Genomic DNA, 17,450 nt, shown 5'->3' with positions numbered 1-17,450 from the left:
ATATTTATTTATATATTTATTTATTTATATTTATTATACTTTGTCGCTGTCTCCCGCGTTTGCGAGGTAGCGCAAGGAAACAGACGAAAGAAATGGCCCAACCCCCCCCATACACATGTATATACATACGTCCACACACGCAAATATACATACCTACACAGCTTTCCATGGCTTACCCCAGACGCTTCACATGCCTTGATTCAATCCACTGACAGCACGTCAACCCCGGTATACCACATCGCTCCAATTCACTCTATTCCTTGCCCTCCTTTCACCCTCCTGCATGTTCAGGCCCCGATCACACAAAATCTTTTTCACTCCATCTTTCCACCTCCAATTTGGTCTCCCTCTTCTCCTTGTTCCCTCCACCTCCGACACATATATCCTCTTGGTCAATCTTTCCTCACTCATCCTCTCCATGTGCCCAAACCACTTCAAAACACCCTCTTCTGCTCTCTCAACCACGCTCTTTTTATTTCCACACATCTCTCTTACCCTTACGTTACTCACTCGATCAAACCACCTCACACCACACATTGTCCTCAAACATCTCATTTCCAGCACATCCATCCTCCTGCGCACAACTCTATCCATAGCCCACGCCTCGCAACCATACAACATTGTTGGAACCACTATTCCTTCATACATACCCATTTTTGCTTTCCGAGATAATGTTCTCGACTTCCACACATTCTTCAAGGCCCCCAGGATTTTCGCCCCCTCCCCCACCCTATGATCCACTTCCGCTTCCATGGTTCCATCCGCTGCCAGATCCACTCCCAGATATCTAAAACACTTCACTTCCTCCAGTTTTTCTCCATTCAAACTCACCTCCCAATTGACTTGACCCTCAACCCTACTTTACCTAATAACCTTGCTCTTATTCACATTTACTCTTAACTTTCTTCTTCCACACACTTTACCAAACTCAGTCACCAGCTTCTGCAGTTTCTCACATGAATCAGCCACCAGCGCTGTATCATCAGCGAACAACAACTGACTCACTTCCCAACCTCTCTCATCCCCAACAGACTTCATACTTGCCCCTCTTTCCATATATATATATATTTTTCATACTCTTCGCCATTTCCCGCGTTAGCGAGGTAGCGTTAAGAACAGAGGACTGAGCCTTTGAGGGAATATCCTCACTTGGCCCCCTTCTCTGTTCCTTCTTTTGGAAAATTAAAAACAAGAGGGGAGGATTTCCAGCCCCCCACTCCCTTCCTTTTCAGTTGCCTTCTACGACACGCAGGGAGAACTTGGGAAGTATTCTTTCTCCCCTATCCCCAGGGATAATATATATATATATATATATATATATATATATATATATATATATATATATATATATTTATATTTTATTATACTTTGTCGCTGTCTCCCGCGTTAGCGAGGTAGTGCAAGGAAACAGACAAAAGAATGGCCCAACCCACTCAAATACACACATATATATACATATACGTCCACACACAGCACATATACATATCTATACATCTCAACGTATACATATATATACACACACAGATATATACATATATACATAATTCATACTGTCTGCCCTTATTCATTCCCGTCACCACCCCGCCACACATGGAATGAAAACCCCCTCCCCCCCACATGTGCATGAGGTAGCGCTAGGAAAAGACAACAAAGGCCACATTCATTCACACTTAGTCTAGCTGTCATGTATAAAGCACCGAAACCACAGCTCCCTTTCCACATCCAGGCCCCACAAAACTTTCCATGGTTTACCCCAGACGCTTCACATGCCCTGGTTCAATCCATTCACAGCACGTTGACCCCGGTATACCACATCGTTCCAATTCACTCTATTCCTTGCACGCCTTTCACCCTACTGAATGTTCAGGCCCCAGTCACTCAAAATCTTTTTCACTCCATCTTTCCACCTCCAATTTGGTCTCCCACTTCTCCTCATTCCCTCCACCTCTGACACATATATCCTGTTTGTCAATCTTTCCTCACTCATTCTCTCCATGTGACCAAACCATTTCAAAACACCCTCTTCTGCTTTCTCAACCACACTCTTTATTACCGCACATTTCTCTTACCCTTTCATTACTTACTCGATCAAACCACCTCACTCCACATATTGTCCTCACAAACATCTCATTTCCAGCATATCCACCCTCCGCACAACTCTATCTATAGCCCACGCCTCGCAACCATATAACATTGCTGGAACCACTATTCCTTCAAACATACCCATTTTTGCTTTCCAAGATAATATTCTCGACTTCCACACATTTTTCAATGCGCCCAGAACTTTTGCCTCCTCCCCCACCCTATGATTCAGTTCCGCTTCCATGGTTCCATCCACTGCCAAATCCACTCCCAGATATCTAAAACACTTCACTTCCTCCAGTTTTTCTCCAAACTTACCTCTCAATATATATATTTTTTTTTTTTTTTTCATACTATTCGCCATTTCCCGCATTAGCGAGGTAGCGTTAAGAACAGAGGACTGGGCCTTTGAGGGAATATCCTCATATGGCCCCCTTCTCTGTTCCTTCTTTTGGAAAATTTAAAAAAAAATGAGAGGGGAGGATTTCCAGCCCCCTGCTCCCTTCCCTTTTAGTCGCCTTCTACGACATGCAGGGAATACGTGGGAAGTATTCTTTCTCCCCTATATATATTTATCTATTTATTCATATATATATATATATATATATATATATATATATTTTTTTGCTTTGTCGCTGTCTCCCGCATTTGCTAGGTAGCGCAAGGAAACAGACGAAAGAAATGGCCCAACCCACCCCCATACACATGTATATACATACGTCCACACACGCAAATATACATACCTACACAGCTTTCCATGGCTTACCCCAGACGCTTCACATGCCCTAATTCAATCCACTGACAGCACGTCAACCCCGGTATACCACATCGATCCAATTCACTCTATTCCTTGCCCTCCTTTCACCCTCCTGCATGTTCAGGCCCCGATCACACAAAATCTTTTTCACTCCATCTTTCCACCTCCAATTTGGTCTCCCACTTCTCCTCGTTCCCTCCACCTCCGACACATATATCCTCTTGGTCAATCTTTCCTCACTCAGTCTCTAAATGTGCCCAAACCATTTCAAAACACCCTCTTCTGCTCTCTCAACCACGCTCTTTTTATTTCCACACATCTCTCTTACCCTTACGTTACTTACTCAATCAAACCACCTCACACCAAACATTGTCCTCAAACTTCTCATTTCCAGCACATCCACCCTCCTGCACACAACTCTATCCATAGCCCATGCCTCGCAACCATACAACATTGTTGGAACCACTATTCCTTGAAACATACCCATTTTTGCTTTCCGAGATAATGTTCTCGACTTCCACACATTCTTCAAGGCTCCCAGGATTTTTCCCCCCTCCCCCACCCTATGATCCACTTCCACTTCCATGGTTCCATCCGCTGCCAGATCCACTCCCAGATATCTAAAACACTTTACTTCCTCCAGTTTTTCTCCATTCAAACTTACCTCCCAATTGACTTGACCCTCAACCCTACTGTACCTAATAACCTTGCTCTTCTTCACATTTACTCTTAACTTTTTTCTTTCACTCACTTTACCAAACTCAGTCACCAGCTTCTGCAGTTTCTCACATGAATCAGCCACCAGCGCTGTATCATCAGCGAACAACAACTGACTCACTTCCCAAGCTCTCTCATCCACAACAGACTTCATACTTGCCCCTCTTTCCAAAACTCTTGCATTCACCTCCCTAACAACCCCATCCATAAACAAATTAAACAACCATGGAGACATCACACACCCCTGCCGCAAACCTACATTCACTGAGAACCAATCACTTTCCTCTCTTCCTACACGTACACATGCCTTACATCCTCGATAAAAACTTTTCACTGCTTCTAACAACTTGCCTCCCACACCATATATTCTTAATACCTTCCACAGAGCATCTCTATCAACTCTATCATATGCCTTCTCCAGATCCATAAATGCTACATACAAATCCATTTGCTTTTCTAAGTATTTCTCACATACAGGTAAATAAAGTGCGTAAGACAAGGGAGCAAATGGGAACTTCAGTGAAGGGCGCAAATGGGGAGGTTATAACAAGTAGTGGTGATGTGAGAAGGAGATGGAGTGAGTATTTTGAAGGTTTGTTGAATGTGTTTGATGATAGAGTGGCAGATATAGGGTGTTTTGGTCGAGGTGGTGTGCAAAGTGAGAGGGTTAGGGAAAATGATTTGGTAAACAGAGAAGAGGTAGTAAAACCTTTGCGGAAGATGAAAGCCGGCAAGGCAGCGGGTTTGGATGGTATTGCAGTGGAATTTATTAAAAAAGGGGGTGACTGTATTGTTGACTGGTTGGTAAGGTTATTTAATGTATGTATGACTCATGGTGAGGTGCCTGAGGATTGGCGGAATGCGTGCATAGTGCCATTGTACAAAGGCAAAGGGGATAAGAGTGAGTGCTCAAATTACAGAGGTATAAGTTTGTTGAGTATTCCTGGTAAATTATATGGGAGAGTATTGATTGAGAGGGTGAAAGCATGTACAGAGCATCAGATTGGGGAAGAGCAGTGTGGTGTCAGAAGTGGTAGAGGATGTGTGGATCAGGTGTTTGCTTTGAAGAATGTATGTGAGAAATACTTAGAAAAGCAAATGGATTTGTATATAGCATTTATGGATCTGGAGAAGGCATATGATAGAGTTGATAGAGATGCTCTGTGGAAGGTATTAAGAATATATGGTGTGGGAGGCAAGTTGTTAGAAGCAGTGAAAAGTTTTTATCGAGGATGTAAGGCATGTGTACGTGTAGGAAGAGAGGAAAGTGATTGGTTCTCAGTGAATGAAGGTTTGCGGCAGGGGTGTGTGATGTCTCCATGGTTGTTTAATTTGTTTATGGATGGGGTTGTTAGGGAGGTAAATGCAAGAGTTTTGGAAAGAGGGGCAAGTATGAAGTCTGTTGGGGATGAGAGAGCTTGGGAAGTGAGTCAGTTGTTGTTCGCTGATGATACAGCGCTGGTGGCTGATTCATGTGAGAAACTGCAGAAGCTGGTGACTGAGTTTGGTAAAGTGTGTGAAAGAAGAAAGTTAAGAGTAAATGTGAATAAGAGCAAGGTTATTAGGTACAGTAGGGTTGAGGGTCAAGTCAATTGGGAGGTGAGTTTGAATGGAGAAAAACTGGGGGAATTGAAGTGTTTTAGATATCTGGGAGTGGATCTGGCAGCGGATGGAACCATGGAAGCGGAAGTGGATCATAGGGTGGGGGAGGGGGCGAAAATTCTGGGAGCCTTGAAGAATGTTTGGAAGTCGAGAACATTATCTCGGAAAGCAAAAATGGGTATGTTTGAAGGAATAGTGGTTCCAACAATGGTGTATGGTTGCGAGGCGTGGGCTATGGATAGAGTTGTGCGCAGGAGGATGGATGTGCTGGAAATGAGATGTTTGAGGACAATGTGTGGTGTGAGGTGGTTTGATCGAGTAAGTAACGTAAGGGTAAGAGAGATGTTTGGAAATAAAAAGAGCATGGTTGAGAGAGCAGAAGAGGGTGTTTTGAAATGGTTTGGGCACATGGAGAGAATGAGTGAGGAAAGATTGACCAAGAGGATATATGTGTCGGAGGTGGAGGGAACGAGGAGAAGAGGGAGACCAAATTGGAGGTGGAAAGATGGAGTGAAAAAGATTTTGTGTGATCAGGGCCTGAACATGCAGGAGGGTGTAAGGAGGGCAAAGAATAGAGTGAATTGGAGCGATGTGGTATACAGGGGTTGACGTGCTGTCAGTGGATTGAATCGAGGCATGTGAAGCGTCTGGGGTAAACCATGGAAAGCTGTGTAGGTATGTATATTCGCGTGTGTGGACGTGTGTATATACATGTGTATGGGGGTGGGTTGGGCCACATCTTTCGTCTGTTTCCTTGCGCTACCTCGCAAACACGGGAGACAGCGGCAACAAAAAAAAAAAAAAAAAAATATAAATATATATATATATATATATATATATATCATATGCCTTCTCCAGATCCATAAATGCTACATACAAATCCATATGCTTTTCTAAGTATTCCTCACATACATTCTTCAAAGCAAACACCTGATCCACACATCCTCTACCACTTCTGAAACCACACTGCTCTTCCCCAATGTGATGCTCTGTGCATGCCTTCACCCTCTCAATCAATACCCTCCCATATAATTTACCAGGAATACTCAGGAAACTTATACCTCTGTAATTTGAGCACTCACTCTTATCCCCTTTGCCTTTGTACAATGGCACATGCAAGCATTCCGCCAATCCTCTGGCACCTCACCATGAATCATACATACATTAAATAACCTTACCAACCAGTCGACAATACAGTCACCCCCTTTATTAATAAATTCCACTGCAATACCATCCAAACCTGCTGCCTTGCCAGCTTTCATCTTCTGCAAAGCTTTTACTACCTCTTCTCTGTTTACCAAATGATTTTCCCTAACCCTCTCACTTTGCGCACCACCTCGACCAAAACACCCTATATCTGCCACTGTATCATCAAACACATTCAACAAACCTTCAATATACCCACTCCATCTCCTCATATCACCACTACTTGTTATCACCTCCCCATTAGCCCCCTTCAGTGAAGGGGGCTAGTTGATAGAGATGGTCTGTGGAAGGCACTAAGAATATATGGTTGGGAGGCAAGTTGTTAGAAGCAGTGAAAAGTTTTTATCGAGGTTGTAAGGCATGTGTACGTGTAGGAAGAGAGGAAAGTGATTGGTTCTCAGTGAATGTAGGTTTGCGGCAGGGGTGTGTGATGTCTCCATGGTTGTTTAATTTGTTTATAGATGGGGTTGTTAGGGAGGTGAATGCAAGAGTTTTGGAAAGAGGGGCAAGTATGCAGTCTGTTGGGGATGAGAGAGCTTGGGAAGTGAGTCAGTTGTTGTTCACTGATGATACAGCGCTGGTGGCTGCTTCATGTGAGAAACTGCAGAAGCTGGTGACTGAGTTTGGTAAAGTGTGTGAGAGAAGAAAGTTAAGAGTAAATGTGAATAAGAGCAAGGTTATTAGGTACAGTAGGGTTGAGGGTCAAGTCAATTGGGAGGTAAGTTTGAATGGAGAAAAACTGGAGGAAGTAAAGTGTTTTCGATATCTTGGAGTGGATCTGGCAGCGGATGGAACCATGGAAGCGGAAGCGAATCATAGGGTGGGAGAGGGGGCGAAAATCCTGGGAGCCTTGAAGAATGTGTGGAAGTCGAGAACATTATCTGGGAAAGCAAAAATGGGTATGTTTGAAGGAATAGTGGTTCCAATAATGTTGTATGGTTGCGAGGCGTGGGCTATGGATAGAGTTGTGCACAGGAGGGTAGATGTGCTGGAAATGAGATGTTTGAGGACATTATGTGGTGTGAGGTGGTTTGATCGAGTAAGTAATGTAAGGGTAAGAGAGATGTGTGGAAATAGAGTGTGGTTGAGAGAGCAGAAGAGGGTGTTTTGAAATGGTTTGGTCACATGGAGAGAATGAGTGAGGAAAGATTGTCCAAGAGGATATATGTGTCGGAGGTGGAGGGAACGAGAAGTGGGAGACCAAATTGGAGGTGGAAAGATGGAGTGAAAAAGATTTTGAGTGATCGGGGCTTGAACATGCAGGAGGGTGAAAGGCGTTCAAGGAATAGAGTGAATTGGATTGATGTGGTATACCGGGGTCGACGTGCTGTCAATGGATTGAATCAGGGCATGTGAAGCGTCTGGGGTAAACCATGGAAAGTTCTGTGGGGCCTGTATGTGGAAAGGGAGCTGTGGTTTCAGGCATTATTACATGACAGCTAGAGACTGAGTGTGAACGAATGGGGCCTTTGTTGTCTTTTCCTAGCGCTACCTTGCACACATGAGGGGGAAGGGGGAAGTTATTCCATGTGTGGCGGGGTGGCGATGGGAATAAATAAAGGCAGACAGTATGAATTATGTACATGTGTGCATATGTATATGTCTGTGTGTGTATATATATGTGTACATTGAGATGTATATGTATGTATATTTGCGTATGTGGACGTGTATGTATATATATGTGTATGGGGGTGGGTTGGGCCATTTCTTTCGTCTGTTTCCTTGCGCTACCTCGCAAACGCGGGAGACAGCGACAAAGCAAAAAAAAGAAAATATATGTATATATATATATATATATATATATATATATTTATTATACTTTGTCGCTGTCTCCCGCGTTTGCGAGGTAGTGCAAGGAAACAGACGAAAGAAATGGCCCAACCCCCCCCATACACATGTATATACATACGTCCGCACACGCAAATATACATACCTACACAGCTTTCCATGGTTTACCCCAGACACTTCACATGCCTTGATTCAATCCACTGACAGCACGTCAACCCCGGTATACCACATCGCTCCAATTCACTCTATTCCTTGCCCTCCTTTCACCCTCCTGCATGTTCAGGCCCCGATCACACAAAATCTTTTTCACTCCATCTTTCCACCTCCAATTTGGTCTCCCTCTTCTCCTTATTCCCTCCACCTCCGACACATATATCCTCTTGGTCAATCTTTCCTCACTCATTCTCTCCATGTGCCAAAACCACTTCAAAACACCCTCTTCTGCTCTCTCAACCACGCTCTTTTTATTTCGACACATCTCTCTTACCCTTACATTACTCACTCGATCAAACCACCTCACACCACACATTGTCCTCAAACATCTCATTTCCAGCACATCCATCCTCCTGCGCACAACTCTATCCATAGCCCACGCCTCGCAACCATACAACATTGTTGGAACCACTATTCCTTCAAACATACCCATTTTTGCTTTCCCAGATAATGTCCTCGACTTCCACACATTCTTCAAGGCCCCCAGAATTTTCGCCCCCTCCCCCACCCTATGATCCACTTCCGCTTCGATGGTTCCATCCGCTGCCAGATCCACTCCCAGATATCTGAAACACTTCACTTCCTCCAGTTTTTCTCCATTCAAACTCACCTCCCAATTGACTTGACCCTCAACCCTACTGTACCTAATAACCTTGCTCTTATTCACATTTACTCTTAACTTTCTTCTTCCACACACTTTACCAAACTCAGTCACCAGCTTCTGCAGTTTCTCACATGAATCAGCCACCAGTGCTGTATCATCAGCGAACAACAACTGACTCACTTCCCAAGCTCTCTCATCCCCAACAGACTTCATACTTGCCCCTCTTTCCAAAACTCTTGCATTTACCTCCCTAACAACCCCATCCATAAACAAATTAAACAACCATGGAGACATCACACACCCCTGCCGCAAACCTACATTCACTGAGAACCAATCACTTTCCTCTCTTCCTACACGTACACATGCCTTACATGTATTTTTTTACAGTATTTCTTACATACATTCTTCAAAGCAAACACCTGATCCACATATCCTCTACCACTTCTGAAACCACTCTGCTCTTTACCAGTCTTATGGTCTGTCCATACCTTCTCCCTCTCAATCAATACCCTCCCTTATGATTTCCCAGGAATACTCAACAAACTTATACCTCTGTAATTTGAGCACTCACTTTTATCCACTTTGCCTTTGTACAACAGCACTATGCAAGCATTCCGCCAATCCTCAGGCACCTTACCATGAGTCATATATACATTAAATAACCTTACCAACCAGTTAACAATACAGTCACCCCCTTTTTTAATAAATTTCACTGCAATACCATCCAGACCCGCTGCCTTGCCAGCTTTCATCTTCCGCAAATCTTTTACTACCTCTTCTTTGTTTACCAAATCATTATCCCTAACCCTCTCACTTTCCACACCACCTCGACCAAAACACCCTATATCTGCCACTCTATCATCAAACACATTCAACAGACCTTCAAAATACTCACTCCATCTCCTTCTCACATCACCACTACTTGTTATTGCCTCCCCATTAACCCCCTTCACTGATGTTCCCATTTGTTCCCTTGTCTTACACACTATTTACCTCCTTCCAAAATATCTTTTTATTCTCCTTAAAATTTAATGATACTCTCTCACCCCAACTCTCATTTGCCCTCTTTTTCACCTTTTCCACCTTTCTTGCACCTGCCTCTTTCTTTGATACATCTCCCAGTCATTTGCATTTTTTCCCTTCAAAAATATAAATATTTATATATATCATTTCCTATTATATTTTGTCAGTCTCCCACATTAGGAAGGTAGCGCAAGGAAACAGACGAAAGAATGACCCAACCCCCCCCATACACATGCATATACACACGTCCACACACGCAAATACACATACCTACACAGCTTTCCATGGTTTACCCCAGACGCTTCACATGCCTTGATTCAATCCACTGACAGCACGTCAACCCCGGTATACCACATTGCTCCAATTCACTCTGTTCCTTGCCCTCCTTTCACCCTCCTGCATGTTCAGGCCCCGATCACACAAAATCTTTTTCACTCCATCTTTCCACCTCCAATTTGGTCTCCCTCTTCTCCTTGTTCCCTCCACCTCCGACACATATATCTTCTTGGTCAATCTCTCCTCACTCATCCTCTCCATGTGCCCAAACCACTTCAAAACACCCTCTTCTGCTCTCTCAACCACGCTCTTTTTATTACCACACATCTCTCTTACCCTTACGTTACTCACTCGATCAAACCACCTCACACCACACATTGTCCTCAAACATCTCATTTCCAGCACATCCATCCTCCTGCGCACAACTCTATCCATAGCCCACGCCTCGCAACCATACAACATTGTTGGAACCACTATTCCTTCAAACATACCCACTTTTGCTTTCCGAGATAATGTTCTCGACTTCCACACATTCTTCAAGGCCCCCAGGATTTTCGCCCCCTCCCCCACCCTATGATCCACTTCCGCTTCCATGGTTCCATCCGCTGCCAGATCCACTCCCAGATATCTAAAACACTTCACTTCCTCCAGTTTTTCTCCATTCAAACTCACCTCCCAATTGACTTGACCCTCAACCCTACTGTACCTAATAACCTTGCTCTTATTCACATTTACTCTTAACTTTCTTCTTCCACACACTTTTCCAAACTCAGTCACCAGCTTCTGCAGTTTCTCACATGAATCAGCCACCAGCGCTGTATCATCAGCGAACAACAACTGACTCACTTCCCAGGCTCTCTCATCCCCAACAGACTTCATACTTGCCCCTCTTTCCAAAACTCTTGCATTTACCTCCCTAACAACCCCATCCATAAACAAATTAAACAACCATGGAGACATCACACACCCCTGCCGCAAACCTACATTCACTGAGAACCAATCACTTTCCTCTCTTCCTACACGTACACATGCCTTACATCCTCGATAAAAACTTTTCACTGCTTCTAACAACTTTCCTCCCACACCATATATTCTTAATACCTTCCACAGAGCATCTCTATCAACTCTATCATATGCCTTCTCCAGATCCATAAATGCTACATACAAATCCATTTGCTTTTCTAAGTATTTCTCACATACATTCTTCAAAGCAAACACCTGATCCACACATCCTCTACCACTTCTGAAACCACACTGCTCTTCCCCAATCTGATGCTCTGTACATGCCTTCACCCTCTCAATCAATACCCTCCCATATAATTTACCAGGAATACTCATCAAACTTATACCTCTGTAATTTGAGCACTCACTCTTATCCCCTTTGCCTTTGTACAATGGCACTATGCACGCATTCCGCCAATCCTCAGGCACCTCACCATGAGTCATACATACATTAAATAACCTTACCAACCAGTCAACAATACAGTCACCCCCTTTTTTAATAAATTCCACTGCAATACCATCCAAACCTGCTGCCTTGCCAGCTTTCATCTTCCGCAAAGCTTTCACTACCTCTTCTCTGTTTACCAAATCATTTTCCCTAACCCTCTCACTTTGCACACCACCTCGACCAAAACACCCTATATCTGCCACTCTATCATCAAACACATTCAACAAACCTTCAAAATACTCACTCCATCTCCTTCTCACATCACCACTACTTGTTTTCACCTCCCCATTTGCGCCCTTCACTGAAGTTCCCATTTGCTCCCTTGTCTTACGCACTTTATTTACCTCCTTCCAGAACATCTTTTTATTCTCCCTAAAATTTAATGATACTCTCTCGCCCCAACTCTCATTTGCCCTTTTTTTCACCTCTTGCACCTTTCTCTTGACCTCCTGTCTCTTTCTTTTATACATCTCCCACTCAATTGCATTTTTTCCCTGCAAAAATCGTCCAAATGCCTCTCTCTTCTCTTTCACTAATACTCTTACTTCTTCATCCCACCACTCACTACCCTTTCTAATCAACCCACCTCCCACTCTTCTCATGCCACAAGCATCTTTTGCACAATCCATCACTGATTCCCTAAATACATCCCATTCCTCCCCCACTCCCCTTACTTCCATTGTTCTCACCTTTTTCCATTCTGTACTCAGTCTCTCCTGGTACTTCCTCACACAGGTCTCTTTCTCAAGCTCACTTACTCTCACCACCCTCTTCACCCCAACATTCACTCTTCTTTTCTGAAAACCCATACAAATCTTCACCTTAGCCTCCACAAGATAATGATCAGACATCCCTCCAGTTGCACCTCTCAGCACATTAACATCCAAAAGTCTCTCTTTCGCACGCCTGTCAATTAACACATAATCCAATAACGCTCTCTGGCCATCTCTCCTACTTACATAAGTATACTTATGTATATCTCGCTTTTTAAACCAGGTATTCCCAATCATCAGTCCTTTTTCAGCACATAAATCTACAAGCTCTTCACCATTTCCATTTACAACACTGAACACCCCATGTATACCAATTATTCCCTGAACTGCCACATTACTCACCTTTGCATTCAAATCACCCATCACTATGACCCGGTCTCGTGCATCAAAACCACTAATACACTCATTCAGCTGCTCCCAAAACACTTGCCTCTCTTGATCTTTCTTCTCATGCCCAGGTGCATATGCACCAATAATCACCCACCTCTCTCCATCAACTTTCAGTTTTACCCATATTAATCGAGAATTTACTTTCTTACACTCTATCACATACTCCCACAACTCCTGTTTCAGGAGTATTGCTACTCCTTCCCTTGCTCTTGTCCTCTCACTAACCCCTGACTTTACTCCCCAGACATTCCCAAACCACTCTTCCCCTTTACCCTTGAGCTTCGTTTCACTCAGAGCCAAAACATCCAGGTTCCTTTCCTCAAACATACTACCTATCTCTCCTTTTTTCACATCTTGGTTACATCCACACACATTTAGGCACCCCACTCTGAGCCTTCGAGGAGGATGAGCACTCCCCGCGTGACTCCTTCTTCTGTTTCCCATATATATATATATATATATATATATATATATATATATATTTATTTATTTTGCTTTGTCGCTGTCTCCCGCGTTTGCGAGGTAGCGCAAGGAAACAGACGAAAGAAATGGCCCAACCCACCCCCATACACATGTATATACATACGTCCACACATGCAAATATACATACCTACACAGCTTTCCATGATTTACCCCAGACGCAGATGCCCTGATTCAATCCACTGACAGCACGTCAACCCCGGTATACCACATCGCTCCAATTCACTCTATTCCTTGCCCTCCTTTCACCCTCCTGCATGTTCAGGCCCCGATCACACAAAATCTTTTTCACTCCATCTTTCCACCTCCAATTTGGTCTCCCACTTCTCGTTCCCTCCACCTCCGACACATATATCCTCTTGGTCAATCTTTCCTCACTCATTCTCTCCATGTGCCCAAACCATTTCAAAACACCCTCTTCTGCTCTCTCAACCATGCTCTTTTAATTTCCACACATCTCTCTTACCCTTACTTTACTTACTCGATCAAACCACCTCACACCACACATTGTCCTCAAACATCTCATTTCCAGCACATCCATCCTCCTGCGCATAACTCTATCCATAGCCCACGCCTCGCAACCATACAACATTGTTGGAACCAATATTCCTTCAAACATACCCATTTTTGCTTTCCCAGATAATGTTCTCGACTTCCACACATTCTTCAAGGCTCCCAGGATTTTCCCCCCCTCCCCCACCCTATGATCCACTTCCGCTTCCATGGTTCCATCCACTGCCCGATCCACTCCCAGGTATCTAAAACACTTTACTTCCTCCAGTTTTTCTCCATTCAAACTTACCTCCCAATGGACTTGACCCTCAACCCTACTGTACCTAATAACCTTGCTCTTATTCACATTTACTCTTAACTTTCTTCTTTCACACACTTTACCAAACTCAGTCACCAGCTTCTGCAGTTTCCCACATGAATCAGCCACCAGTGCTGTATCATCAGCGAACAACAACTTACTCACTTCCCAAGCTCTCTCATCTCCAACAGACTTCATACTTGCCCCTCTTTCCAAAACTCTTGCATTTACCTCCCTAACAACCCCATCCATAAACAAATTAAACAACCATGGAGACATCACACACCCCTGCCGCAAACCTACATTCACTGAGAACCAATCACTTTCCTCTCTTCCTACACGTACACATGCCGTACATCCTCGATAAAAACTTTTCACTGCTTCTAACAACTTGCCTCCCACACCATATATTCTTAATACCTTCCACAGAGCATCTCTATCAGCTCTATCATATGCCTTCTCAAGATCCATAAATGCTACATACAAATCCATTTGCTTTTCTAAGTATTTCTCACATACATCCTTCAAAGCAAACACCTGATCCACACATCCTCTACCACTTCTGAAACCAAACTGCTCTTCCCCAATATATATATATATTTATATATATATATATATATATATATATTTTTTTTTTTTTTTTTTGTCGCTGTCTCCCGCATTTGCGAGGTAGCGCAAGGAAACAGACGAAAGAAATGGCCCAACCCACCCCCATACACATGTATATACATACGTCCACACAAGCAAATATACATACCTACACAGCTTTCCATGGTTTACCCCAGACGCTTCACATGCCCTGATTCAATCCACCGACAGCACGTCAACCCCGGTATAACACATCGATCCAATTCACTCTATTCCTTGCCCTCCTTTCACCCTCCTGCATGTTCAGGCCCCAATCACACAAAATCTTTTTCACTCCATCTTTCCACCTCCAATTTGGTCTCCTACTTCTCCTCGTTCCCTCCACCTCCGACACATATATCCTCTTGGTCAATCTTTTCTCACTCATTCTTTCCATGTGCCCAAACCATTTCAAAACACCCTCTTCTGCTCTCTCAGCCACGCTCATTTTATTTCCACACATCTCTCTTACCCTTACGTTACTTACTCGATCAAACCACCTCACACCACACATTGTCCTCAAACATCTCATTTCCAGCACATCCATCCTCCTATATATATATATTTATATTTTTTTTTTTTTTTTTTTTTTTTATACTTTGTCGCTGTCTCCCGCGTTTGCGAGGTAGCGCAAGGAAACAGACGAAAGAAATGGCCCAACCCCCCCCATACACATGTACATACACACGTCCACACACGCAAATATACATACCTACACAGCTTTCCATGGTTTACCCCAGACGCTTCACATGCCTTGATTCAATCCACTGACAGCACGTCAACCCCTGTATACCACATCGCTCCAATTCACTCTATTCCTTGCCCTCCTTTCACCCTCCTGCATGTTCAGGCCCCGATCACACAAAATCCTTTTCACTCCATCTTTCCACCTCCAATTTGGTCTCCCTCTTCTCCTCGTTCCCTCCACCTCCGACACATATATCCTCTTGGTCAATCTTTCCTCACTCATTCTCTCCATGTGCCCAAACCATTTCAAAACACCCTCTTCTGCTCTCTCAACCACGCTCTTTTTATTTCCACACATCTCTCTTACCCTTATATATATATATATATATATATATATATATATATATTATCCCTGGGGATAGGGGAGAAAGAATACTTCCCACATATTCCCTGCGTGTCGTAGGAGGCGACTAAAAGGGAAGAGAGCGGGGGGCTGAAAATCCTCCCCTCTCATTTTTTTTTTAATTTTCCAAAAGAAGGAGCAGAGAAGGGGGCCAGGTGAGGATATTCCCTCAAAGGCCCAGTCCTCTGTTCTTAACGCTACCTCACTAATGCGGGAAATGGTGAATAGTATGAAAGAAAGAAAGATATATATATATATATATATATATATATATATATATATATATATATATATATATATATATATATATATATATATATATATACACAGACATATACATATATACATATGTATATAATTCATTCTTGCTGCCTTTATTCATTCCCATCACCACCTTGCAACACATGAAATGACAACCCCCTCCCCCTGCACACGCGCACGATAGCACCAGGAAAAGACAACAAAGGCCACATTCGTTCACACTCTGTCTCTAGCTGTCATGTATAATGCACCGAAACCACAGCTCCCTTTCCACATCCAGGCCCCACAAAACTTTCCATGGTCTACCCCAGATGCTTCACATGCCCTATTCAGTCCATTGACAGCATGTTGACCCCAGTATACACATCGTTCCAATTCACTCTATTCCTTGCACACTTTTTAGGCCCCGATCGCTCAAAATCTTTTACACTCCATCTTTCCACCTCCAATTTTGTCTCCCACTTCTCCTCCTTCCCTCCACCTCTGACACATATATCCTCTTTGTCAATCTTTCCCCACTCATTCTCTCCATGTGACCAAACCATTTCAATACACCCTCTTCTGCTCTATCAACCACACTCTTTTTATTACCACACATCTCTTTTACCCTTTCATTACTTATTCGATCAAACCACCTCACACAACATGTTGTGGCCATTTTTGTCAGTTTTTCTGGTACTGCCTCGCTGAAGCAAGGGGTAGCAATGCTATTTCCTGTGGAATGGGGTAGTGCTGGGAATGGATGAAGGCAAGCAAGTGTGAATCTGTACATGTGTATATATGTATATGTCTGTGTATGTGTATGTATATGTATATATGTTTATATGCATATGTATGTATATGTGCGTGTATGGACATCTATGTATATAAATGTATATGTGGGTGGATGGGCCATTCTTCATCTGTTTCCTGGTGCTACCTCACAAACTCAAGAAACAGCGATCAAGTATAATAAATAGATGATAAATGAGAGCATGGTATCCATATGTTTCAACCAAGTCATGAATGAAAACTAAAGGATTAGTTGCTATTAAATGACTTATTCTACCATTAAAAGACAAAAAAAAATGGTTTTAATGCATAAAAGTCAACGCTGTTCAAAAAGTGGCTATATTATTTTTCTTCATTTCAAGCAATAACAGCATCATCATATAACAAACTAATTACCTCAGCAAAGTGTTTGTCAGTGCGGCGAAAGAGCACATCATGGTCACACTTAGGTGTACATATCCCACTCTCCTTGCTTGTTACCCATGTCTGGCGGGGTGGACATGCCGTTGGCAGAGGGTCCTGTAACAAA

At 43.2% G+C, this 17,450-nt stretch overlaps 1 protein-coding gene across 2 annotated transcripts in view; it reads right to left on the bottom strand.

The window, feature by feature from the left end:
• LOC139751987 (frizzled-9-like) overlaps positions 1-17,450 on the bottom strand; it is a 147,749-nt gene that overhangs the window by 90,227 nt on the left and 40,072 nt on the right. For both annotated transcript variants that reach the window (XM_071667737.1, XM_071667736.1), the window contains exon 4: positions 17,318-17,440. In XM_071667737.1, the coding sequence (XP_071523838.1) occupies positions 17,318-17,440 (123 nt within the window). The remainder of the gene's footprint in view (positions 1-17,317; positions 17,441-17,450) is intronic.

This window comes from Panulirus ornatus, chromosome 12 (genome assembly GCF_036320965.1).
Source record: "Panulirus ornatus isolate Po-2019 chromosome 12, ASM3632096v1, whole genome shotgun sequence".
In the NCBI taxonomy this organism is placed as follows: Eukaryota; Metazoa; Arthropoda; class Malacostraca; order Decapoda; family Palinuridae; genus Panulirus; species Panulirus ornatus.
Note: the sequence above shows the minus strand (reverse complement) of the source record. Positions and strands in the feature narration are given on the sequence as shown.